The 26,197-nt window shown below is 50.7% G+C and overlaps 1 protein-coding gene and 1 long non-coding RNA gene across 2 annotated transcripts; one reads left to right on the forward strand and one right to left on the reverse strand.

Annotated features, from left to right (window-relative positions):
- SLC2A8 (solute carrier family 2 member 8) lies at window positions 1-25,974 on the reverse strand. Its single transcript, XM_061578754.1, is given in 12 exon segments — window positions 1-3,471; window positions 4,663-4,808; window positions 5,043-5,246; window positions 10,885-10,993; window positions 12,494-12,640; window positions 13,311-13,394; window positions 13,396-13,535; window positions 14,624-14,723; window positions 15,436-15,642; window positions 17,613-17,775; window positions 19,700-19,928; window positions 25,748-25,974. Coding segments are annotated over 11 exon segments (1,761 nt in total). The 5' UTR covers window positions 19,894-19,928; window positions 25,748-25,974; the 3' UTR covers window positions 1-3,204.
- On the forward strand, window positions 8,945-10,414 carry LOC133360190 (uncharacterized). Its single transcript, XR_009757233.1, has 3 exons — window positions 8,945-8,994; window positions 10,097-10,133; window positions 10,349-10,414. It is a non-coding gene; the product is annotated as an uncharacterized LOC133360190 (long non-coding RNA).
- Window positions 25,975-26,197: the final 223 nt, after the last annotated feature.

Here is a 26,197-nt window from a genome sequence, read left to right on the forward strand (position 1 = left end):
TTTTATTATTTTATTAATTCCCTTCTGCGCGGGAGCAAACTCCACCTCTGCTCCAGATTTGAAACAAAAAAAATGGCTCATTTTTTTACCACGTAAAAAAAGGGCTGTTCTTGCTTTGGTTTCAGACCCCGGCTCTGCACTGCGCTTGGCTAAAGCGCCCCATTGATACCACGCTGCTGCTGCTGCTGCTGATGATGATTCGGAGCACGGGCGAAACCTGCCGCCACATGCACCATCACAGGCCAGTCTCCTCGCTGTAAACAATCGTGACATGTTGGCAATCCCCTGGCTGGAACCAACAACAACAAAAAACCACTGGGACACGCCGACAAATACACGACGGCACCCTCCGATTTGCCGGGATAATTCGCGAAAATAAATCGGCACACAACACGCTGCCTCCATCCCATGTTCGTGTCTTCACGTAGCAACAAACAAAATACGCAAGGACTTTAGCCCATCGGCCCACACGGCATTCTGGGAGTGCAAACTTATCAACAGCGTTTGGGGTGAGAGAAAAAAAAGTGTGACCCACACTCGACCCCACCAAAACGTGAACCCATTTAAACCGCTGGGCAGACAGAGGCGGAGTTGTGGTTTAAGACGCTTGCATCGATGTTTTTATGCAATTTTAACTGATACACACTTGATCTATTTGAAATTAGCGCTCGATTTTTTGGTATTGATTGTTGCCCGTGCCCCCTACTGGATCATCTGTGGGGAGAAAAAAAAACCCAAAAAGAGTTTCACAACTCATCGAATTTCCCCAAGATAAAGATCCTGGTTCTTTCGGTAAAGTCACATAGGTAAAGAAAATAAAAAAGATAAAAAAAATAATTAAATCGCGACGTTTCGATTGCAACACAAGCACGGCAAGAAAATGTTCTTGCCGTGGTTGTCACATCTGATGATGATTGCTTGTGTTGCAATCGAAACGTCGTGATTTAATTGATTTATCTTTTATTTTCTTAACCTACGTGAATTTTCTTCTTCTTGGTTCTTTCGGTAAAGTCACGTAGAAGGGAAATAATAAAAGAAAAAAATTTAAACATACTAAAATATTTATTTTATTTTATTATTTCCCTTCTACGTGACTTTACCGAAAGAACCAAGAAGATGAATCCCTGCAGTCACGAAAGCTTTAAATCGAAATCTACGTGACTTTACCGAAACAACCACGAGTATGGATCCTTGCAGCCACGAAAACTTCAAATCTACAATAAAGATCCTGTTACAGAGTTGCCCTCTGATGGCGGCACCTGGGGATGCTGCCGTGGTGTGAGGCTGGGGGACATCGCACTCACAGGTTCGAAGACCCTCCTCAGGTAACCACAAGAAGTATTGCACTTTCACACATTCTAGCCAAATGGCCCACGATATATTTACGCTTAAAAAGACGTGGTTAGTTTCTCCCTTCGACACGTGGTATTCCACACGCTGGTATTCCACACGCGGTATTCGACACACTGTCTTTGCAAGTCGGCTGCTCCGTTATCACCAGCTCGGCAACTTTTGCAAATCCACCGCTGGATGTGTTTGATGACGGTGGCTGTTTGACCATACTTCACCACGCCTGGCAGTGCGTGTTTGACTGGTGCAGAAGTCGCAACCGGGTACCCGATACCCGTACCTTACCCGATACCCGGCTACCCGTGCCCGGCCGGGTACGGGTACCCGTTTGCGACCCTGGTGCGGCCGGGTACGGGTAAGGAATCAAAACCCGTTTGCGACCTCTGTTGACTGGTGCCGAGGGGAGAAACTCACAATTGCACATCCGATTAGCACGGTTGGCAACGTACGGTGCGAAAGAAGTTCACCGTACATACTAACCACACTCAACACCGCCCAGACTCAACACTGCCCCTCCGATTAGCATGGTTGGTTGTGTACAGTGTGAAATAAGTTTAACATACATACCGCCCAGACTCAACACTGCCCATAGACTCAACACTACCCATAGACTCTGCACTGCCCATAGACTCAACACTGCCCATAGACTCAACACTGCCCATAGACTCAACACTACCCATAGACTCAACACTGCCCATAGACTCAACACTGCCCATAGACTCAACACTGCCCATAGACTCAACACTACCCATAGACTCAACACTACCCATAGACTCAACACTGCCCATAGACTCAACACCGCCCATAGACTCAACACTGCCCATAGACTCAACACTACCCATAGACTCAACACTACCCATAGACTCAACACTGCCCATAGACTCAACACTACCCATAGACTCAACACTACCCATAGACTCAACACTACCCATAGACTCAACACTGCCCATAGACTCAACACTACCCATAGACTCAACACTACCCATAGACTCAACACTGCCCATAGACTCAACACCGCCCATAGACTCAACACCGCCCATAGACTCAACACCACCCATAGACTCAACACTGCCCATAGACTCAACACTGCACCTCCGATTAACGCGGTTGACTACATAGGGTGCGAAAGAAGTTCAGATTACATACATACAGCTGGTTTCAAGGTTCAGATACCACTTCGCCAACGGCGTTAGCCTTTGCCAGGATGATAAACCGAGGCTGTTAACCGCTGTGCCACCGCTCACGATAACGCGCATCGATGCGCGCATCTGGTACAAAAAAAATCAAATCACGATTCGATTATTTTAAATGGAATCACGTACGATCACTTCGAAACATTTGTGATTAAAACCCATTCGCTTTTTTTGTTTTTTACTCCGAGAAAATATGTTCTCACGGCGACGAGTGAACGTCGCAGCGATTGGATAACTACGATAAAAAATATCGATCACTGATGCTAAATCGTAGTGATTCATAGAATCAATATTCGGCGAGTCCTTCTGTAAGTCTAAGATATAGATTTAGAATGTTTGTACACGTGCGGTCGTGTGTGTTTGCTCTGTAAGGTGCCAATCGACAACCAGAGATGGCCCTTGCGATCGGGATTGGTTCCATCTCAAGCGAGTTTCCAGGCAAAATATTTCAATGAAACAAAATAACTCCAAGTCGTCTCGATCACCACAAACTCCTCCGTCATGACCACCAACTCCTCCACCACAACCACCATCACTACCTCCAACTCTCACTGCCAACATCATCACCACTGCTACCACCATCACAACCACCTCCCAACTTTCACACCACCACTACCACCCCAACCAACACCACCACCAAAAACTCCACCACCCTCAAGCCTCAGGGTTCTTGCACCGAGAGTTCATCCCCTGCCCCAGTCACAGCAGCTTGGCCAAGTGAACCTGCTGCTGCTGCTGCAGCAGGGGTTGAGGAAGCAGCGAGTGGTGGCGGTGGAGGAGAGAGGGGCGATGGTCGCCCCTCGAAGTGCGCCTGGATCTGCTCGAGGGATCGCCCTTTGGTTTCGGGAAGGGCGACGATCGTCAGCACGAACCCGGCCGCGCACACGCTGGCGAAGAACCAGAACGCGCCGGGGAAACCCAACCACTCCTGCACAAGGAAGGGGGTAGTGGGGCACAAAGGGGAGGTCACAGTGGGGTCACGGGGGGAGGGAATCCATAGTATGAGTATGGGATTACAGCCCTGGTGGTGTTGGTGGTGGTACTGGTGACGAGTCGTGTTACAGCTGAGAATGCTATAGAGGTGGTGGTGTTGGTGATGGTGCTGTTGGTATGAGTGGTGGTGCTGGTGCAAGTGGTGATGGTGGTAGTGACAGTGGTTGTGGTGCTGTAGGTATGAGTGGTGGTGCTGGTGCAAGTGGTGATGGTAGTAGTGTTGGTGACGGTGGTTGTGGTGGTGGTATTGGTTGGCGCTGTTATTGCTGAAAATGTCTGTAGTGATGCTGATATAGGGGATGTTGCGAGTGAGAGTAATGATGGCGGCGGTAATCTTGGTGTTTTTGACGGTGCCGACGATGTCGTCGGTGCTGCAAATAGTAACGGCGGCGCTGCTGCCGCTGCTGCTGACGACGCGATCGCGATGCCCATGATGTTGACGGTGCTGGCGATGGTGGTGGTGATGGTGGTGATGGTGATGATGGTGGTGTTGACGGTGATGATGATGGTGTTGACGGTGATGATGACGGTGATGATGGTGTTGACGGTGATGATGGTGATGATGATGGTGATGATGGTGGTGATGATGGTGATGATGATGGTGATGATGGTGCTGTACGTACGTACTAAAGTCTTTCGCACCATACGAAGCCAACCGCGCGAAATCGGAGGTGCGGGAAAACGGGAGGTGTGGGTGAATAATCTTGATGCCGCTGATGATGATGCTGCTGCTGGTGATGATGCTAATGACAATGATGCTGATGATGATGTGGCTGATCCTGCTACTGGTGCTGATGCTGATGATGACGCTAATGACAACGATGCTGGTGATGATGCTGCTGCCGCTGACGCTGCTGATGCTGATGATGCTGCTGATGCTGATGATGACGCTAATGACAACGATGCTGGTGATGATGCTGCTGCCGCTGCTGATGCTGATGATGCTGCTGCTGCTGATGATGATGATGACGCTAATGACAACGATGCTGGTGATGATGCTGCTGCCGCTGACGCTGCTGATGCTGATGATGCTGCTGCTGCTGATGATGCTGCTGCTGCTGATGCTGACGATGACGCTGATGCTGACGATGACGCTGCTGCTGCTTCCGCGCGTTCCGCTTCTCACGCTGAAGTCGTGGAACTCCTTGGTGACGACGAACGCCGAGGTCCAGTTGACGGCGACGCACACGCCGCTCGCGACCCCCCTCCAGCGCACAGGGAACACCTCGGACATCACGATCCAGGGGATGGGACCCCAGCCCAGCGAGAAGCCTGCACCAGGTGGGACACGGGGAGACAATGCAAGGGGATATCACGATGCAGGAGATGTTGTCCTTGTGTGTGCGTGTCTTTGTGTGTGCGTGTGCAAGTATCGCCATTGCGGAGACAAAGGCGGTCGGGCCCGTTCCGGACTTCATCAGGTGCCGCTCGCTATCGGCACTTGCCCCCCCGACGAGCCTGTCAGAAGGCTGCGCGGGGGACCTTTGTCTTTGCGTGCGCCCGCACCTACGATGTAGAGGAGCATGCTGGCGAGCGCCAGCCAGCCGAGCGAGCCCGTGCTCGCCGCCCCCTCCATCGCCAACTCATGGTCCGGGGCCCCGCCGGCGTACGGCAATGCAAGGTCCAGGGCGCCCAGCGTCCCGTTGCCGCCCGACCCCGTCAGCTTGAAGTAGGCTCCAAAGGTCGCGGCGCTGGCGGCCATGATGACCCCTGGCGGGCGGGGTGGGTGGGGCGGGTGGGGCAGGGTGGGGGGAGAGAAATGAAACTCAAAAACTAAACTTTTTTTTATTTTTCGATTTAAAGCTTTCGTGACTGCAGGGATTCATATTGTTGGTTCTTTCGGTAAAGTCACGTAGAAGGGAAGTAATAAAATAAATAAGATAAATAAAATAAAACATAACAAAATATTTGAATCTTATTATTTTATTATTATTAATAAAAATAATTATATTTTATAATGTAATATTTGTATTATTTTATTATTTCCCCTCTACGTGACTTTACCGAAAGAACCAGCAGCAAGCGTCAGGGTAAGAATCTAACCCACGACCTCCTGCATACCAGGCGAGGTAGTTAACATCTCCTAGCCACCGTGGTGATGATGAGAGAGAGAGACACGCAAACTCCAAATACACAGCAGCAGGCGTCAGGGTCAGGATCGAACCCACGACCTCCTGCATACCAGGCGAGGTAGTTAACATCTCCTAGCCACCGTGGTGCCCAGTGCTATCGTTCTCACAGTTGCGTTGGCGGAAGGCCCCACAACAGATCACAACCGTGGAAAATTTCGCCCGATGAGACCATTTGTTTATGTCGTTGTTGTTGTTGTTGTCGTCGTCGTTGTTGTAATCGCCCAGAGAGACGTTGCGCTACACAAATTGTAAATGTTGTTGTGGGTTTAACTCTCCAACACAAGGCCGGTGAGTGCTGAAGTCGTTAACTAATTGGCGCGTTTTGTTTACGCGAGATAACCTCGCTAATTTGGCCGTGTCGGGTGGTGGGTCGGTTCACGACGCGTTTATATTGACGCGATCTAACCCCAAGAAAAAAAAACACTTTATTGCGAATAATATTGGTCGCGAAAGCCCCCTCCGTGTCAAACAGATCAAACGTGTGATCGGGTGTTGTTCGGAGCGATGTCCGACGTTTCGCTGTGCGTGCCCGAAGCATCGGCAGCTTCGTCAGCACCAGTTCTGGACACCCCCCCCACCACCACCCCGTTTGTCTGGCCAAGCAGGCCGGGCGCAGGCCCCGTGGTGACGTCACCGAGTGGCGGACAGCGGCTGTCGTTGTTTGTTGTTGCTGGGGCTGTCACGTGAGCGCTGTAGTGCGAGTCGGCGGAGTGAGAGGGTGAGTGAGTGAGTGAGTGAATGAGAGTGAGTGAGTGAATGAGAGTGAGTGAGTGTGTGAGTGAGTGAGTGTAAGTAAAACAGTGAGTGAGAGTGAGTGTGAGTAGGTGTGAGTGAGTGAGTGAGAAAGTGAGTGTGAGTAAGAAAGTGAGTGAGTGAATGAGTAAGTGTGTGTGAGTGTGTGTGAGTGTGTGTGAGTGTGTGTGAGTAAGAAAGTGAGTGAGTGTGTGAGTGAGTGAGTAAGTGTGAGTGAGTAAGAGAGTGAGTGTGAGTGAGTGAGAGTGAGTAAGAGAGTGAGTGTGAGTGAGTGAGTGTGAGTGAGTGAGTGTGAGTGAGTGTGAGTGAATGAGTGAGTGTGAGTGAGTGTGTGAGTGTGTGAGTGAATGTGTGAGTGCGAGTGAGTGTGTGTGAGCGTGTGAGTAAGAGAGTGAGTAAGAGAGTGAGTGAGTTGGTGAGTGAGTGTGAGTGAATGAGTGAGTGCGAGTGAGTGTGAGTGTGTGAGTGAGAGAGTGAGTAAGAGAGTGAGTGAGTTGGTGAGTGAGTGTGAGTGTGTGAGTGAGTGTGTGAGTAAGAGAGTGAGTAAGAGAGTGAGTGAGTTGGTGAGTGAGTGTGAGTGTGTGAGTGAGTGTGTGAGTAAGAGAGTGAGTGAGTGAGAGAGTCAGTGAGTAAGAGAGCGAGTGTGAGTGTGTGAGTGTGTGTGCGAGTGAGTGAGTAAGAGAGTGAGTGAGTGAATGAGTCAGTGAGTAAGAGAGTGAGTGTGAGTGTGTGAGTGTGTGTGCGAGTGAGTAAGAGAGTGAGTGTGAGTGTGTGAGTGTGTGTGTGAGTGTGTGTGCGAGTGAGTAAGAGAGTGAGTGAGTGAATGAGTCCCGGAGCGCCGGGGGTAGCGACGAACCGGAGAGACAGAGCAGGAGCTTGCGGCCGGCACGGTCCATGAGTGAGTGAGTGTGAGTGTGTGAGTGAGTGTGTGAGTGAGTGGGTGGGTGAGTGTGAGTGGGTGAGTGTGAGTGAGTGAGTGTGTGAGTGAGTGAGTGAGTGTGTGTGTGTGAGTGTGTGAGTGTGTGTGTGTGAGTGTGTGAGTGAGTGTGTGAGTGAGTGTGTGTGAGTGTGTGAGTGAGTGAGTGAATGAGTGAATGAGTGAATGTGTGAGTGTGTGAGTGAGTGAGTGTGAGTGAGTGTGTGAGTGTGTGTGAGTGTGTGTGAGTGAGTGTGTGAGTGAGTGAGTGAATGAGTGAGTGAGTGTGTGAGTGAGTGTGTGAGTGTGTGTGGGAGAGTGTGTGAGTGTGTGAGTGAGTGTGTGAGTGAGTGTGAGAGTGTGTGAGTGAGTGATTGAGTGAGTGTGTGAGTGTGTGAGTGAGTGTGTGTGAGTGAGTGTGAGTGTGTGAGTGAGTGAGTGTGAGTGTGTGAGTGAGTGTGTGTGAGTGAGAGAGTGAGTGAGTGAGTGTGTGAGTGAGAGAGTGTGAGTGTGTGAGTGAGTGTGTGAGTGAGTGTGTGAGTGAGTGTGTGAGTGTGTGAGTGAGTGTGTGAGTGAGTGTGTGAGTGAGTGAGTGAGTGTGTGAGTGAGTGTGTGTGTGAGTGTGTGAGTGAGTGTGTGTGTGAGTGTGTGAGTGAGTGTGTGAGTGAGTGTGTGTGTGAGTGAGTGTGTGAGTGTGTGAGTGTGTGAGTGAGTGTGTGTGAGTGTGTGAGTGAGTGTGTGAGTGAGTGAGTGAGTGTGTGAGTGAGTGAGTGTGTGAGTGTGTGAGTGAGTGAGTGTGTGAGTGTGTGAGTGAGTGTGTGAGTGAGTGAGTGAGTGTGTGAGTGAGTGTGTGAGTGAGTGTGTGAGTGAGTGAGTGTGTGAGTGAGTGTGTGAGTGAGTGAGTGTGTGAGTGTGTGTCAGTGAGTGAGTGAATGAATGAGTGTGTGAGTGAGTGAGTGAATGAGTGTGTGAGTGAGTGAGTGAATGAGTGTGTGAGTGAGTGAGTGTGTGAGTGAGTGAATGAGTGAGTGAATGAGTGAGTGAGTGAGTGAGTGAGTGAATGAGTGAGTGAATGAGTGAGTGTGTGAATGAGTGAGTGTGTGAGTGAGTGAGTGAGTGTGTGAGTGAGTGTGTGAGTGAGTGAGTGAATGAGTGTGTGAGTGAGTGAGTGAATGAGTGAGTGTGTGAGTGAGTGTGAGTGAGTAAGAGAGTGAGTGTGTGAGTGAGTGAGTGTGAGTGTGTGAGTGAGTGAGTGTGTGAGTGAGTGAGTGTGTGAGTGAGTGAGCGAGTGTGTGAGTGAGTGTGAGTGAGTAAGAGAGTGAGTGTGTGAGTGAGTGAGTAAGAGAGTGAGTGTGTGAGTGAGTGAGTGTGAGTGTGTGGGTGAGTGAGTGAGTGAGACGAACCAGAGAGGCACAGCAGGAGCTTGCGGCCGGCACGGTCCATGAGTGAATGAGTGAGTGTGAGTGAGTGTGAGTGTGTGAGTGAGTGAGTAAGAGAGTGAGTGTGTGAGTGAGTGAGTCAGTGAATGAGTGTGTGAGTGATTGAGTGAATGTCTGAGTGAGTGAGTCAGTGAATGAGTGAATGTGTGAGTGAGTGTGTGAGTGAGTGTGAGTGAGTAAGAGAGTGAGTGTGTGAGTGAGTGTGAGTGAGTGAGTGTGTGAGTGTGTGAGTGAGTGAGTGTGAGTGTGTGGGTGAGTGAGTGTGTGAGTGAGTGTGTGAGTGAGTGTGTGAGTAAGAGAGTGAGTGTGTGAGTGAGTGAGTGTGAGTGTGTGAGTGAGTGAGTCAGTGAATGAGTGTGTGAGTGAGTGAGTAAGAGAGTGAGTGTGTGAGTGAGTGAGTGTGAGTGTGTGGGTGAGTGTGTGAGTGAGTAAGAGAGTGAGTGTGTGAGTGAGTGTGTGAGTGAGTGTGTGAGTGAGTGTGTGAGTGAGTGTGTGAGTGAGTGTGTGAGTGAGTAAGAGAGTGAGTGTGTGAGTGAGTGTGTGTGAGTGTGTGAGTGAGTGTGTGAGTGAGTAAGAGAGTGAGTGTGTGAGTGAGTGTGTGAGTGAGTGAGTGTGTGAGTGTGTGTGAGTGTGTGAGTGAATGAATGAGTGTGTGAGTGAGTGAGTGAATGAGTGAGTGAGTGAGTGAGTGAATGAGTGAGTGAGTGAGTGAGTGTGTGAGTGAGTGAGTGAGTGAGTGAATGAGTGAGTGTGTGAGTGAGTGAATGAGTGAATGAGTGAGTGTGTGAATGAGTGAGTGGGTGAGTGAGTGAGTGAGTGTGTGAGTGAGTGAGTGAGTGAGTGAGTGAATGAGTGTGTGAGTGAGTGAGTGAATGAGTGAGTGTGTGAGTGAGTGTGAGTGAGTAAGAGAGTGAGTGTGTGAGTGAGTGAGTGTGAGTGAATGAGTGAGTGAGTGTGTGAGTGAGTGAGTGTGTGAGTGAGTGAGCGAGTGTGTGAGTGAGTGTGAGTGAGTAAGAGAGTGAGTGTGTGAGTGAGTGAGTAAGAGAGTGAGTGTGTGAGTGAGTGAGTGTGAGTGTGTGGGTGAGTGAGTGAGTGAGACGAACCAGAGAGGCACAGCAGGAGCTTGCGGCCGGCACGGTCCATGAGTGAATGAGTGAGTGTGAGTGAGTGTGAGTGTGTGAGTGAGTGAGTAAGAGAGTGAGTGTGTGAGTGAGTGAGTCAGTGAATGAGTGTGTGAGTGATTGAGTGAATGTCTGAGTGAGTGAGTCAGTGAATGAGTGAGTGTGTGAGTGAGTGTGTGAGTGAGTGTGAGTGAGTAAGAGAGTGAGTGTGTGAGTGAGTGTGAGTGAGTGAGTGTGTGAGTGTGTGAGTGAGTGAGTGTGAGTGTGTGGGTGAGTGAGTGTGTGAGTGAGTGTGTGAGTGAGTGTGTGAGTAAGAGAGTGAGTGTGTGAGTGAGTGAGTGTGAGTGTGTGAGTGAGTGAGTGAGTGAATGAGTGTGTGAGTGAGTGAGTAAGAGAGTGAGTGTGTGAGTGAGTGAGTGTGAGTGTGTGGGTGAGTGTGTGAGTGAGTAAGAGAGTGAGTGTGTGAGTGAGTGTGTGAGTGAGTGTGTGAGTGAGTGTGTGAGTGAGTGTGTGAGTGAGTGTGTGAGTGAGTGAGAGAGTGAGTGTGTGAGTGAGTGTGTGTGAGTGTGTGAGTGAGTGTGTGAGTGAGTAAGAGAGTGAGTGTGTGAGTGAGTGTGTGAGTGAGTGTGTGAGTGAGTGTGTGAGTGAGTGTGAGTGAGTGAGTGTGAGTGAGTGAGTGTGTGAGTGTGTGAGTGAGTGAGTGTGTGAGTGTGTGAGTGAGTGAGTGAATGAGTGTGTGAGTGAGTGAGTGAATGAGTGTGTGAGTGTGTGAGTGTGTGAGTGAGTGAGTGTGAGTGAGTGAGTGTGTGAGTGTGTGAGTGAGTGAGTGAATGAGTGTGTGAGTGTGTGAGTGTGTGAGTGAGTGAGTGAATGAGTGTGTGAGTGTGTGAGTGAGAGAGTGAGTGAGTGTGTGAGTGAGTGAGTGTGTGAGTGAGTGTGAGTGAGTAAGAGAGTGAGTGTGTGGGTGAGTGAGTGAGTGAGACGAACCAGAGAGGCACAGCAGCAGCTTGCGTCCGGCACGGTCCATGAGGAACCCGGAGAGGAGCGTGACGACAACCTGCACCGCGGCGATCATCACGGGCGCCTCCGCACTGTTCTGCACACACGTGACACACACGTGACACACACGTACACACGTTACACACACGTACACACACGTACACACACGTACACACGTACACACGTTACACACGTACACACGTACACACACATACACACACGTACACACGTTATACACAAACACACAAGTACACACATACACGTTACACACACACACACACGTACACGTTACACACACGTTACACACGTACAGACACATACACACACGTATACAAGTTACACATACATACACACACGAACATATACGTACACACACACACATACACATACACACACGTTACACACGTACACACATACATACATACACACGTCACTCGCCACCGAACGCGATTTCTAATCCCGCACCTCCGATTAGCGCGGCTGGCTACGTACTGCGCGAAAGAAATTCAACACACAAGGACAAAAGATCGCCCGCATAGCCTGAAGGGACTGTCGGGGCAGGCGCTGTTAGAGCACCCATGAAGGCCGGCACGGCACGCGAACGTCAGAGGTCGCAAACGGGTTTTGATTCCATACCCGTACCCGTACCTGGCCGCAGCAGGGTCGCAAACAGGTACCCGTACCTGTACCCGACCGTACCCGTACCCGGCCGGGTACGGGTAGGGTACGGGTATCGGGTACCCGATTGCGACCTCTGGGATGAAGCCATGTTGCAGGCGCGGGTGGGTTGATTCTAGGAACTTGAATTGTGAGAAGAGACAAGACGTTGGGAAATGAGTGACAAACGGTGACTCACCAGTGACTCACGGCCTACTCGTACCCGTACCCGGCCGCACCAGGGTCACAAACGGCTACCCGTACCCGGCCGGGTACGGGTAGCCGGGTATCGGGTAGGGTACGGGTATCGGGTACACGGTTGCGACCTCTGGCGAACCGGAAGGGCCGCCATCGTCTCCCCAGTGGCGATGTTCTAGACACGCTTCGCCAGGTGCTCATTTGAGGCCGAGTCGACCCGGGGTAGGCCCGGAGCCGCTCGTCATAAACGACTTTGTCCGCGTTAAAGCTTCTTTCGTGACTGCAGCGATTCATCTTCTTGGTTCTTTCGGTAAAGTCACGTAGAAGGGAAATAATAAAATAATAAAAACAAAACATAATAAAATTATTCTCACGACGTTTCGGCCACGACGCAAGCAGCCGTCCTCAGGTGAAGAACAGGTCTGTCGGGAAGACAGCGTCTGAATGAAACACCGCCAGGCTTGGCAGCGTATATTTAAGCTGGGTCAAGGCGCTCTTCCCCCTTCAACCCAGCTTAAATATACGCTTCCAAGCCTGGTGGTGTTCATTCAGACGCTGCCTTTCCGACAGACCTGTTCTTCACCTGAAGGACGGCTGCTTGCGTTGTGGCCGAAACGTCGTGAGAATTGTATATTATTGTGTTTTATTTTTATAACTTTATTATTTCCCTTCTACGTGACTTTACCGAAAGAACCAAGAAGACTTTGTCCGCGTCATCGCCGCCGTTCCGTGTGCTCGCCACCTGGATGTTCGCCGCCCTGAAGATGGACTCTGCGTACAGCATCACCGCGTTGATCCCCGAGAACTGCTGCAGCGTCATCAGCAGCACGGTGACGGCCAGCGGCTTGTAGAGGACGGGCATGCGCAGCTCCCGCCAGCTCAGCCGCTCCTGCACGGTGAAGGACGTCATCATCATCAGCATCATCAGCATCATCAGCATCATAATCAGTATCATCAGCATCATCATCAGCATCAGCAGCAGCACGGTGACGGCCAGCGGCTTGTACAGGATGGGCATGCGCAGCTCCCACCAGCTCAGCCGCTCCTGCACGGAGGGGGGGGGACATCATCAGCATCATCATCATCAGCAGCGTCGTCGTCATCATAAGCATCAGCATTGTCATCATAAGCAGCAGCATCATCACCGTAGCCTACCCGATACCCGGCTACCCGTACCCGGCCGGTACGGGTACGGGTACCCGTTTGCGACCTTGGTGCGGCCGGGTACGGGTACGGGTAAGGAATCAAAACCCGATTTAAAGCTTTCGTGACTGCAGGGATTCATCTTCTTGGTTCTTTCGGTAAAGTCACGTAGAATGGAAATAATAAAATAAATCATTCAGACTCTGTCTTCTCGACAGACCTGTTCTCCACCTGAGGACGGCTGCTTGCGTTGTGTTTTATCAAGTTTTAATTTTTATTATTTTATTACTTCCATTCTACGTGACTTTACCGAAAGAACCAAGAAGATGAATCAAAACCCGTTTGCGACCTCCGACGGTGTGGCAAGACCACGAAGGGATTTGTAGTCCTAGTCAGATGAGGGAAAGGTTCACGACCTGCTGCTGCTGCTGCTGCCCTTGCCGGATGAGCCGGATCTCGGTGCGGACGTCCACGGCGTCTCCCCGCAGCACCGTCAGCGCCTGCCACGGCCTCAGCTCGGCGCCGGGGACGGCTCAGCAGGAACCGCGGAGACTCCGGCACGACGGCAACGAGCAGCAGCAGCATCAGCGTGGGTGGCACGGCGCACAGTACGGCCAGCCAGCGCCAGCCGAGGATCAAGCCTCATCAGCGGAGAGGGGGGGGCGGGCAGGGGGGGGGTGTACGTTGAACTTCTAAGTAGTCAGCCGCGCTAATCGTAGGTGCGGGGGATGGACTGCAAATTAAACACAACAATTGTAATTTCGATGTAAAGCTTTCGTGACTGCAGGGATTCATCTTCTTGGTTCTTTCGGTAAAGTCACGTGTGTTTCAAACAAATTAATTAAATCACGACGTTTCGGGCGCAACACACAAGCGTCCGTCATCATGCGCTGTGGTTGTTCCACCACTTTGCCGAAAGAACCAAAGACAAAATTTCGATTTAAAGCTTTCGTGACTGCAGGGATTCATCTTCTTGGTTCTTTCGGTAAAGTCACGTAGAAGGGAAGTAATAAAATAATAAAAATAAAACGCTGTCTCCCCGACAGACCTGGTCTTCACCTGAGGACGGCTGCTTGCGTTGTGGCCGAAACGTCGTGAGAATTATTTTATTATGTTTTATTTTTATTATTTTATTATTTCCATTCTACGTGACTTTACCGAAAGAACCAAGAAGACAACAATTCTAGATCTGAAGCTTTCGTGACGGCAAGGATTCATATTCTTAGGTTTTTTCGGTAAAGTCACGTAGGTAAAAAATTAAAATTAATAAAAGTAAAATAAAATAATTAAAAATTAAAAATAAAAATCACGACGTTTCGGAGACAACACAAGCTTCCGTCTTCAGGTGGAACCGTCACAGCACGATAGCTGTATCAAGTAAATGAGAGATTCCAAGGGATACTACCCCGTGTATATACTGGTTGAGAAAAAACCTAAGAATATAAACACAACAACAAGCAGTTCTAAAGGAATTCGTTTTCAACGGAGATTATTTAAAAGTGCATTGCTCCCTCCAGCGGCTTCCTAATATCGGAACAGCGTTCCAGACGGCCGCAGGAGCTCACCACGGTGAGCATCGCCGTGGCGAGTGCCACGGTACTGAGTATCACGGCGAGTCTGGCGGTGAGTGCCACGGTACTGAGTATCACGGCGAGTCTGGCGGTGAGTGCCACGGTACTGAACATCACCACGGTGAGCATTGCCGTGGCGAGTGTGCCGCGACTCTCACCGGCGGCGTAGGCCGTGAAGATGCCCAGCACCACCATGAGCTGCATGCAGGAGCCGAGGGCTCCGCGCACCGCTGGGTGAGAGACCTCTGAGATGTACACCTGGGGGGTGGGGTGGGGGGTTAGGGAGGGTTTGGGGGTAGGGTAGGGGGCGGCAGGGGGGGGGCACCGTGCCCATGAGTGGGGGGCGCGTGTGAATCTGCATCTGAAAAATGTATCGTGAAGTGGAAGATCGGTGCTGCGTACTGCCACAAAGACAAGGACGTTGTCTTTGTGTAGTGGGTTCGAATTAGGTGCACACACACACACACAGCTTGGAGGCAACACTATGTATTAAACGGTAAGTAATATAACACCGTACATGAGGTGGTGACCACCTTCCTCAACTCACTAACACTCTGGGACACGACACAGAGTGGACCAGGCAGGCTGCGGGCTGCCTGGCCCAGGACGACGACCCGGGACTTGAGGAGCGATGATGTCGTCTTCACTGCGGAGTTCAACAGCCTCGCTCTGCGTTCACACCATGCTTATATCTGCTCTGGCATGGCCGGCTCTGCCCAGGCCACGCCTCCCTGCCCAGGCCACGCCTCCCTGCCCAGGCCACGCCTCCCTGCCCAGGCCACGCCTACCGGGAGGTCTGGGTCCCTCCACCACGTGACCCCCCAGGCACCCCCTTAGAGCCCCCAGCCCTCGTACAGGCCGACACAGTAGTGACGTCATATGTCACTACATCTGTACGCAGACTCGCGCGTGTGGGGGGGGGGGGGGGGGGGGGGGGGGGGGGGGGGGGGGGGCCACCGTGTCCACTCACGGGTACGACGAGCGACGCGGTGCCCCCCGCTAGCCCCGTGAGGGTGCGGCCCGCGTACAGCGCCCCGGGGCTCTGCGCCGTCATCAGCAGCAGCCAGCCGAACACGAACGGCACGGAGCTCAGCATCAGCGTCGGCTTCCTGCCCAGGCGCTCCACCAGCAGCCCCGCCAGCGGCCCCGCCAGCACCGCGCCGATCGTCACCAGCGACTGGGAGGACAGGGGACGGGGGTGCGGACGTCACGCGCGCGTTAACACGCGTGTCACTCGCCGCCGATGGTTCTAATGCCGTTGTGAAATCCCGGACCTCCGATTAGAGTGGTTGGCTGTGTACGGTGAGATACAAGTTCAACAGACACATCTCCTAGCCACCGTGATGATGATGAGAGAGAGAGACACGCAAACTCCAAATATACAGCAGCAGGTGTCAGGATCGGGATGGAACCCACGACCTCCTGTATACCAGGCGAGGTAGTTAACATCTCCTAGTCACCGTGATGATGATGAGAGAAAGAGACGCAAACTCCAAATATACAGCAGGTGTCAGGGTCGGGATCGAACCCACGACCTCCTGCACACAAGGCGAGGTAGTTAACATCTCCTAGCCAACGTGATGATGATGAGAGAGAGAGACACGCAAACTCCAAATATACAGCAGGTGTCAGGGTCGGGATGGAACCCACGACCTCCTGTATACCAGGCGAGGTAGTTAACATCTCCTAGCCACCGTGATGATGATGAGAGAAAGAGACACGCAAACTCCAAATATACAGCAGGTGTCAGGATCGGGATGGAACCCATGACCTCCTGTATACCAGGCGAGGTAGTTAACATCTCCTAGCCACCGTGATGATGATGAGAGAGAGAGACACGCAAACTCCAAATATACAGCAGGTGTCAGGGTCGGGATCGAACCCACGACCTCCTGCACACAAGGCGAGGTAGTTAACATCTCCTAGCCACCGTGATGATGATGAGAGAAAGAAACACGCAAACTCCAAATATACAGCAGGTGTCAGGATCGGGATGGAACCCACGACCTCCTGTATACCAGGTGAGGTAGTTAACATCTCCTAGCCACCGTGATGATGATGAGAGAGAGAGACACGCAAACTCCAAATATACAGCAGGTGTCAGGGTCGGGATCGAACCCACGACCTCCTGCACACCAGGCGAGGTACTTAACATCTCCTAGCCACCGTGATGATGATGAGAGAGAGAGACACGCAAACTCCAAATATACAGCAGGTGTCAGGATCGGGATGGAACCCACGACCTCCTGTATACCAGGTGAGGTAGTTAACATCTCCTAGCCACCGTGATGATGATGAGAGAGAGAGACACGCAAACTCCAAATATACAGCAGGTGTCAGGGTCGGGATCGAACCCACGACCTCCTGCACACCAGGCGAGGTACTTAACATCTCCTAGCCACCGTGATGATGATGAGAGAGAGAGACACGCAAACTCCAAATATACAGCAGGTGTCAGGGTCGGGATGGAACCCACGACCTCCTGTATACCAGGCGAGGTAGTTAACATCTCCTAGCCACCGTGATGATGATGAGAGAAAGAGACACGCAAACTCCAAATATACAGCAGGTGTCAGGATCGGGATGGAACCCATGACCTCCTGTATACCAGGCGAGGTAGTTAACATCTCCTAGCCACCGTGATGATGATGAGAGAGAGAGACACGCAAACTCCAAATATACAGCAGGTGTCAGGGTCGGGATGGAACCCACGACCTCCTGTATACCAGGCGAGGTAGTTAACATCTCCTAGCCACCGTGATGATGATGAGAGAAAGAGACACGCAAACTCCAAATATACAGCAGGTGTCAGGATCGGGATGGAACCCACGACCCCCTGTATACCAGGTGAGGTAGTTAACATCTCCTAGCCACCGTGATGATGATGAGAGAGAGAGACACGCAAACTCCAAATATACAGCAGGTGTCAGGGTCGGGATCGAACCCACGACCTCCTGCACACAAGGCGAGGTAGTTAACATCTCCTAGCCACCGTGATGATGATGATGAGAGAGAGAGAGAGACACGCAAACTCCAAATATACAGCAGCAGGCGTCAGGGTCGGGATCGAACCCACGACCTCCTGCACACCAGGCGAGGTAGTTAACATCTCCTAGCCACCGTGGCTCCCACACAGTGGCCACTCACCCCGAACCACGACACCTGCGCAGGGCTCAGCCTGAGCTGGGCCTCGGGGCTGAGCTCGAGGTCGGGGATGGCCGGGGAGCTGTACCCCAGCGTCAGTCCCAGGCTCAGCGGCCCCAGAGCCGTGCTCAGCACAGCCAAGTACAGGCGCCCGTTCTGCACCTTGCTGCGGTTGGGAGAGATGCAATGGGAAGGGGAGGTGAGGTCAGGGGTGAGGAGAGTGGGAGGGGAGGAAGGGGGGTAGGGGAGGGGTGGGGTGGAGCAGGTGACCAGACAAAAGAACCGTGGAACTCCTTCCGCATGTTTTTTTCTTTCAGATCATGCACCGGTTTGCTATTTACGTGGTTCCGTGCAAAGTTGTTTGAAACTCAGGTTTTTTTTTTCTTCCGGCCGGCGCTATTATTCTGTAAGCCTTGTTGTTTTTCCTCTCTCTCTCTCTCTCTCGTCACGTACAGAATTTGAGAACGCCGTGTGCACATGTGACTTCTTTTGCCGAGCGGTGCTTTTCGGCCGAGGTCAGCAGGTTCGTCACAGCCAACACAACAGCGATTGTCAGTAGCGTAACGAGCTAAAAAAACACCCGAGGGCCTGGAGAAAAATCCACGTGACCACGGGGAGAGAGAGACGTGGAAACTCCAAATATACAGCAGGCGTGTATTTGGAGTTTGCATGACCTCCTTGATACCAGGCGAGGTAGTAAACATCTCATAGCCACAGCGTGTCAAGGTCGGGATGGAACCCACACCCTCCTGTTTATCAGGCGAGGGAGATAACATCTCGTGTCAGGGTCAGGAGCAAACCCACGACCTCCTGTTTATCAGGCGAGGGAGAAAACATGTCCAAGCCACCGAGATTTGTTTTCAAAAACAGTGTAAAAACAGCATCAAACTTATTTCAAACGCGGTTTAAATTGTATTTTTATAAAAAATTATTTCATTTACGTTCCACGTTTTTATTCATTTAACTAGAGCGGTAACGTTTTGGCTTCCGCAAATAAAATATTGGGGAGGGGGGGGGCCCACCTGACCAATTACCGCACCCCTTGAGCTGCTTTAAATGTCAAATCTGCACTTAGCTAATTCCTTAACCCCATTGTCAAATCCAGGAAACCTAAGACGTCCATCGAAATTACTTTTAACAAAAATTGGAATGGGTGACAAAGCCATGGCTGGTTTTTCCCTCCACATTTAGAAACACGCATTGCGTTGATTTTTTATTATTTTGGCTGCTACAAATGTCCAAATGATGGTGCCACTTTGTTGAGCTGTCATTTGTGGTGGCCAGGTCGCTTCTGAAACACAAGTTAATACCTCAGTGGGCTTTGCCTGGTAGGATGGGGATGGTTTAGTATTATTTGTATGTCTTTGGGTGATCTTTCGATTTAAAGCTTTCGTGACTGCAGGGTTTCATCTTCTTGGTTCTTTCGGTAAAGTCACGAGGAAGGGAAGTAATAAAATGTTTTATTTTCATTATTTTATTACTTCCCTTCTACGTGACTTTACCGAAAGAACCAAGAAGATTTGGGCGATCCGTTTACCTATCTTGTATTTTGCACTATTATCATTTTGTATTGTTTGTTGTTGTAACGGTCTTACCCCGTGCCCCAACTGGACACCTGTGAAAAAGTGCTTCATAGATCATCGGATTCCTCCATCACGAATAGATATTCTGAACCTGCCCTTCTTCACCCTGCACACCACGCGTCCCACCCATCACCACCTCTTCCTTCTCTCCTATTCCCAACCTCAAAGTAGCTCATGGGTCATATGTAGCCCGCAGTTGAAAAAGCCCGTTTGTCCAATTGGCACTGCAGAGTATCGTACATCGGCAGTGGAGTGTCGTATTTTACAGCTGCTTCTTGTGTTTGGTTTGTTGTCCTTCCCCCGCGCCTCCAATGAGCACGGTTGGCTATGTACGGCGCGAAAGAAGTTCAACGTGCATATACCTACCTACTCGCCTGCTCGGCAACTCAACTCTCATCCGCGTGCCTACCCGCTCCACTCAATCATTCATTCACTCACCTACCTACTCACCTGCGAAAGAAGTTCAACACACACACGTACGCGTTGTGTGCGCATGCGACGTCGCACCTGTAGTATTGCTCCACCACATGCGGATCCAACTCCCCTTCTCCCTCCTCATCCTCCTCGTAGTCACCACCTCGCTCTTCCAGCCGTCCACCACCGCCGCCACCACCACCACCACGTGAGCCCAGAAGCGGCTCTTTCATGGAGTCGCTCGCTTCTCCTGCTGCTGCTCCGATGACTCCACCCCTCCCCTCCATCTCTCGGCTCCCTCCGTCCCTCCCGCACCAACAAACTAAACCACAAACACATGGTGGCGCCGAGTTCAGAAAGCCGAGCTGGCATCGCTGAGATCATGAGTTCGAAAACAAGTTTCGTCCGCCCGTGATTTAAACCGGGTTGGCAAGTGTAGCAGAATTGAGTTACCAATGACTTACAAATATAAAAACATCAGCCATTAACAATCCATACTGGTTCTTTCGGTAAAATCACGTAGAAAAATAATACTATATCACGACGTTTCAATCGCCACACAAGGGATCGTCCTGAGGATGTGTGGCGATCGAAACGTGACTTTACCGAAAGAACCAAAGAGTATGGATTCCTGCAGTCACGAAAACTTCAAATCAAGATTATTAACAGGTCCCTGCGGGGTGGGCTGGTAGGAACGAACAAATACGATACGAAGGGAGAGTTTGAGGCCTAGTTCTAGGCTTTAGGCCTAGCTGTAGGCTTTAGGCCGCTTTGAGTTAATTTTTAATTAAAATGTTTTAATTATTAATGTAAAAGCTTTAAATTTAAATGTTTCTATTTAAAAACATCAGGGAATGTAACACTGTTAAACATTAACTCCCTTTCACACACGCGGGGGTACGATACGAAGGGAGAGTTTGAGGCCTAGTTCTAGGCTTTAGGCCTAGCTGTAGGCTTTAGGCCGCTGTGAGTTAATTTTTAATTTAAATGTTTTAATTAAAAACTATCTCAGGGAATTATAAGGGAATGTTACACTTGTTTAGCCAGGAAAGCCTCACTGAGTCGAAAGGTTTTTGTAGGGTCCTGCCAAGTGTTTGCAGTAGGGGGCGATGTTGCTACACCTAATCGGACATCGGACGGACGGTATAATCTATTGTAGGCTGTCTTCTTGGTTCTTTGGGTAAAGTCACGTAGAAGGGAAGTAATAAAATAATAAAAATAAAACATAATAAAATAAAATAATTCTCACGACGTTTCGGCTACAACGCAAGCAGCCGTCTTCAGGTGAAGAATGAGACACTACCAAGCTAGGAGCTTATATATACGCTGGGTTGGAAGCTCCTAGCTTGGCAGTGTCTCATTCTTCACCTGAAGACTGGCTGCTTGCGTTGTAGCCGAAACGTCGTGAGAATTATTTTATTATGTTTTATTTTTATTATTTTATTACTTCCCTTCTACGTGACTTTACCCAAAGAACCAAGAAGATGGATCCCTGCAGTCACGAAAGCTTTAAATCGAAATTTATTGTAGGCTGGTTCACTTCGTTTCTACCAGTATCAGCCCACTGCTCGAAGGCATCCCTCCGATTAGACCCTGCACCTCCGATTAGCTCGGTTGGCTACACATGGTGCGAAAGAAGTGCAACAGACATATTGCCCATGGACTCAACACTGCCCACAGACTCAACACTGCCCACAGACTCAACACTGCCCATAGACTCAACACTGCCCATAGACTAACACTGCCCACAGACTCAACACTGCCCACAGACTCAACACTGCCCACAGACTCAACACTGCCCACAGACTCAACACTGCCCACAGACTCACACTGCCCATAGACTCAACACTGCCCATAGACTCAACACTGCCCATAGACTCAACACTGCCCATAGACTCAACACTGCCCACAGACTCAACACTGCCCACAGACTCAACACTGCCCACAGACTCAACACTGCCTACAGACTCAACACTGCCCATAGACTAACACTGCCCAGACTCAACACTGCCCACAGACTCAACACTGCCCACAGACTCAACACTGCCCACAGACTCAACACTGCCCACAGACTCAACACTGCCCACAGACTCAACACTGCCCACAGACTCAACACTGCCCACAGACTCAACACTGCCCATAGACTCAACACTGCCCATATACTCAACACTGCCCATAGACTCAACACTGCCCATAGACTCAACACTGCCCATAGACTCAACACTGCCCATAGAGTCAACACTGCCCATAGACTCAACACTGCCCATAGACTCAACACTGCCCATAGAGTCAACACTGCCCATAGACTCAACACTGCCCATAGACTCAACACTGCCCATAGACTAACACTGCCCACAGACTCAACACTGCCCACAGACACAACACTGCCCACAGACTCAACACTGCCCACAGACTCAACACTGCCCATAGACTCAACACTGCCCATATACTCAACACTGCCCATAGACTCAACACTGCCCATAGACTCAACACTGCCCATAGACTCAACACTGCCCATAGAGTCAACACTGCCCATAGACTCAACACTGCCCATAGACTCAACACTGCCCATAGACTCAACACTGCCCATAGACTCAACACTGCCCATAGACTCAACACTGCCCATAGACTAACACTGCCCACAGACTCAACACTGCCCACAGACTCAACACTGCCCATAGGACTCAACACTGCCCATAGACTCAACACTGCCCATAGACTCAACACTGCCCATAGACTCAACACTGCCCACAGACTCAACACTTCCCACAGACTCAACACTGCCCACAGACTCAACACTGCCCACAGACTCAACACTGCCCACAGACTCAACACTGCCCACAGACTCAACACTGCCCACAGACTCAACACTGCCCACAGACACAACACTGCCCACAGACTCAACACTGCCCACAGACTCAACACTGCCCATAGACTCAACACTGCCCATATACTCAACACTGCCCATAGACTCAACACTGCCCATAGACTCAACACTGCCCATAGACTCAACACTGCCCATAGAGTCAACACTGCCCATAGACTCAACACTGCCCATAGACTCAACACTGCCCATAGAGTCAACACTGCCCATAGACTCAACACTGCCCATAGACTCAACACTGCCCATAGACTAACACTGCCCACAGACTCAACACTGCCCACAGACTCAACACTGCCCACAGACACAACACTGCCCACAGACTCAACACTGCCCACAGACTCAACACTGCCCACAGACTCAACACTGCCCACAGACTCAACACTGCCCATAGACTCAACACTGCCCATACTCAACACTGCCCATAGACTCAACACTGCCCATAGACTCAACACTGCCCATAGACTCAACACTGCCCATAGACTCAACACTGCCCATAGACTCAACACTGCCCATAGACTCAACACTGCCCATAGACTCAACACTGCCCATAGACTCAACACTGCCCATAGACTCAACACTGCCCATAGACTCAACACTGCCCACAGACTCAACACTGCCCACAGACTCAACACTGCCCATAGACTCAACACTGCCCATAGACTCAACACTGCCCATAGACTCAACACTGCCCATAGACTCAACACTGCCCACAGACTCAACACTTCCCACAGACTCAACACTGCCCACAGACTCAACACTGCCCACAGACTCAACACTGCCCACAGACTCAACACTGCCCATAGACTCAACACTGCCCATAGACTCAACACTGTACCTTCGATTCGCACGGTTGGCTACGGTACAAAATAAGTTCAACATACCGTACATACACACAATAAACACTGTCGGATAATTTTTTTACAATAAAATATTTTTTTATGAGTAGTAGGGACACATTCATACAGCAGTGGGTGGCAATGTTGGGCCGTTATGATCAATTAAGTAATTTTAATAGACCTTAAAACAATCATCACAACGTATTGATTGTATCAGTTTTTAAAGAGTAAATTTAAATAGCTGTTTAAAAACCCACCGGCGAACAGTACTCGTATGTATAGGCAGCACTGGGGCAAGCAGTATACATTCTACGTTACTATGACGGAGGCCAGGATATCCTTACCTTTGACGGATAAAGTCTGGATGAAGAGAATATTAATTAAAGCGTCTCGGTGGTATAGCCCTGTGAGCCATTCGGCTCTTGAATCGGGTGCAACCGCAACAAACAAATAAGTAGAACCCGTAAAAACAAAGTTTTTCACTCTAAATCCTTTGTATGCGTGGCGGCTAGAGTCCTCTCGTCCTCTGGCTTGAGATGGTTGCCACCTATGGGTCAGATGATTGTCTGCAGTATTAAACAATTGGTAATTAAATATTTAATTTGCTTTCCCTAAACAGTGTAAAATTTTGGAAATGTTTTTTCACGAACATTAATTGTCACACACAACGAGTCTGTGTGCAAAATGTCAGCTCGATTGGATCACGGGAAGTGGGTTAAAAAACGACCGAAAGATGTGCACGGTCGTAAGCACGCAAGCAAGCGAACTTAATATAAAGGATTTAAAAACAAAAACATGAACAAGAAAACATCTTAAAGTGACTATGTGACTAAGTGCAAACAGAAATCCAAGAAAAGACAGCAAAATATTGCAGAAAAAAAATCACCGTACACCAACGCTGTGTGCAAAAATCCCAGTGGGATGCAAGTCAAACAACCAACAACCACAAGACAACTTAGATTAGGGCCATCAGTCTAACTCTGTACTACAACAAACAACAACAACAACCACAAGACAACTTAGATTAGGGCCATCAGTCTAACTCTGTACTACAACAAACAAACATGGCAAGAACCAATACACTTTTCGAAAGCACCAAAATAAAGCCATGAAAGCAATGAAACGGTGATCATAGGAACTGTGACGGAATTTTCACAATAAATGGCATAAACAACATGTACTACCAACGGTGGGTACAACACATACTCATTGGTTCATTCGGTAAAGTCACGTAGGCAGAAATAAAATAAAACAAATCACGACGTTTCGATCGCAACACAAGCAATCTTCATCAGGTGGAACAACCACAGCAAGAAAATGGTGAAAGCAGCCGTGGCAAGAGGTTATATTGGTAAGAACGGGGGGACTTTACCTAAAGAACCACAGAGTATGGATTGCTGCAGTAACGAAAGCTTCAAAACAAGATTAGGTCCCATACCTGTCAACCCCTTATCAGTGCCCTTACCTTATCACAGATCAATTCAGAACGTATCGGTCACCCCGTGCCGTTTATAAATCTCAACGTTCATCCTACAAAGTCCCATCACAAGGGAGAAACACAAACAAATAAGACACATTTTGTTTCCCTGTACAAGAATACGGAGTAAACCGTGGTGGGTTGACAGCTATGAGAGACTTTACCTTAGCGGCACTATAGATTATGACGATAGCCATAATGAAGAGGAAATAAGGTAGCCGCCAGCCAGTCGAAGTGCCAGAGTGGAAATTCCACATTCCACTGGCCGGTTCCGGCTGCCCACCCAACCAAAAACTGTCATTGACGATCTTCGGTCGCCACCCTCCCCCAACACCCCTCTGAACCAGGCGGCGAGCGCCTCTCGCGGGCAGGGCGCGTCAGGCAAGCCCGCAGGCTTCCCGAGGCCTTCACGAAATTCGTCGGTCGCCACCCTCCCCCAACACCCCTCTGAACCAGGCGGCGAGCGCCTCTGGCGGGCAGGGCGCGTCAGGCAAGCCCGCAGGCTTACCGAGGCCTTCACGAAATTCTCCGGTCGCCACCCTCCCCCAACACCCCTCTGAACCAGGCGGCGAGCGCCTCTCGCGGGCAGGGCGCGTCAGGCAAGCCCGCAGGCTTCCCGAGGCCTTCACGAAATTCGTCGGTCGCCACCCTCCCCCAACACCCCTCCGAACCAGGCGGCGAGCGCCTCTGGCGGGCAGGGCGCGTCAGGCAAGCCCGTAGGCTTACTGAGGCCCTCACGAAATTCTCCGGTCGCCACCCTCCCTCAACACCCCTCCGAACCAGGCGGCGAGCGCCTCTCGCGGGCAGGGCGCGTCAGGCAAGCCCGTAGGCTTACTGAGGCCCTCACGAAATTCTCCGGTCGCCACCCTCCCCCAACACCCCTCCGAACCAGGCGGCGAGCGCCTCTCGCGGGCAGGGCGCGTCAGGCAAGGCCGCAGGCTTACCGAGGCCCTCACGAAATCGGCCTTGGCAGCATCGGAGGCGGCGGCGCGCGCGAGTCGCTGAAGAACGGCGAACTTGACGCGGCCCTCCCCCCCTTTTGAGGCAGGAGGAGTCCCGAAAATAAGTAAATATTAAACTTTATTTTCTTATCGTCTGAGGCGGAGTCGGTTCATCCCTCACAACGCCGCTTTAAGGGGAGGGAGGATGTAAACAAATTAGCCGCCTCGTGCGTGATTACGTCACCGCGCGGGTAGCCCCTGCGTGCGTGATTACGTCACCGCGCGGGTGGCCCCTGCGTGCGTGATGACGTCACCGCGCAGGTGGCCCCTGCGTGCGTGATGACGTCACCGCGCGGGTTGCACAGACGGCGTGCCACAACTTCGCGGGCAGTTTCAAAAGTGACGACAATTTGTGAGTGGTGTGTGTGGGTGGTGTGTGTGTGGGTGGTGTGT

The sequence above is a fragment of the Lethenteron reissneri genome, chromosome 67 (assembly GCF_015708825.2).
Source record: "Lethenteron reissneri isolate LAM-NWPU_2019-01 chromosome 67, ASM1570882v1, whole genome shotgun sequence".
Taxonomy (NCBI): domain Eukaryota; kingdom Metazoa; phylum Chordata; class Hyperoartia; order Petromyzontiformes; family Petromyzontidae; genus Lethenteron; species Lethenteron reissneri.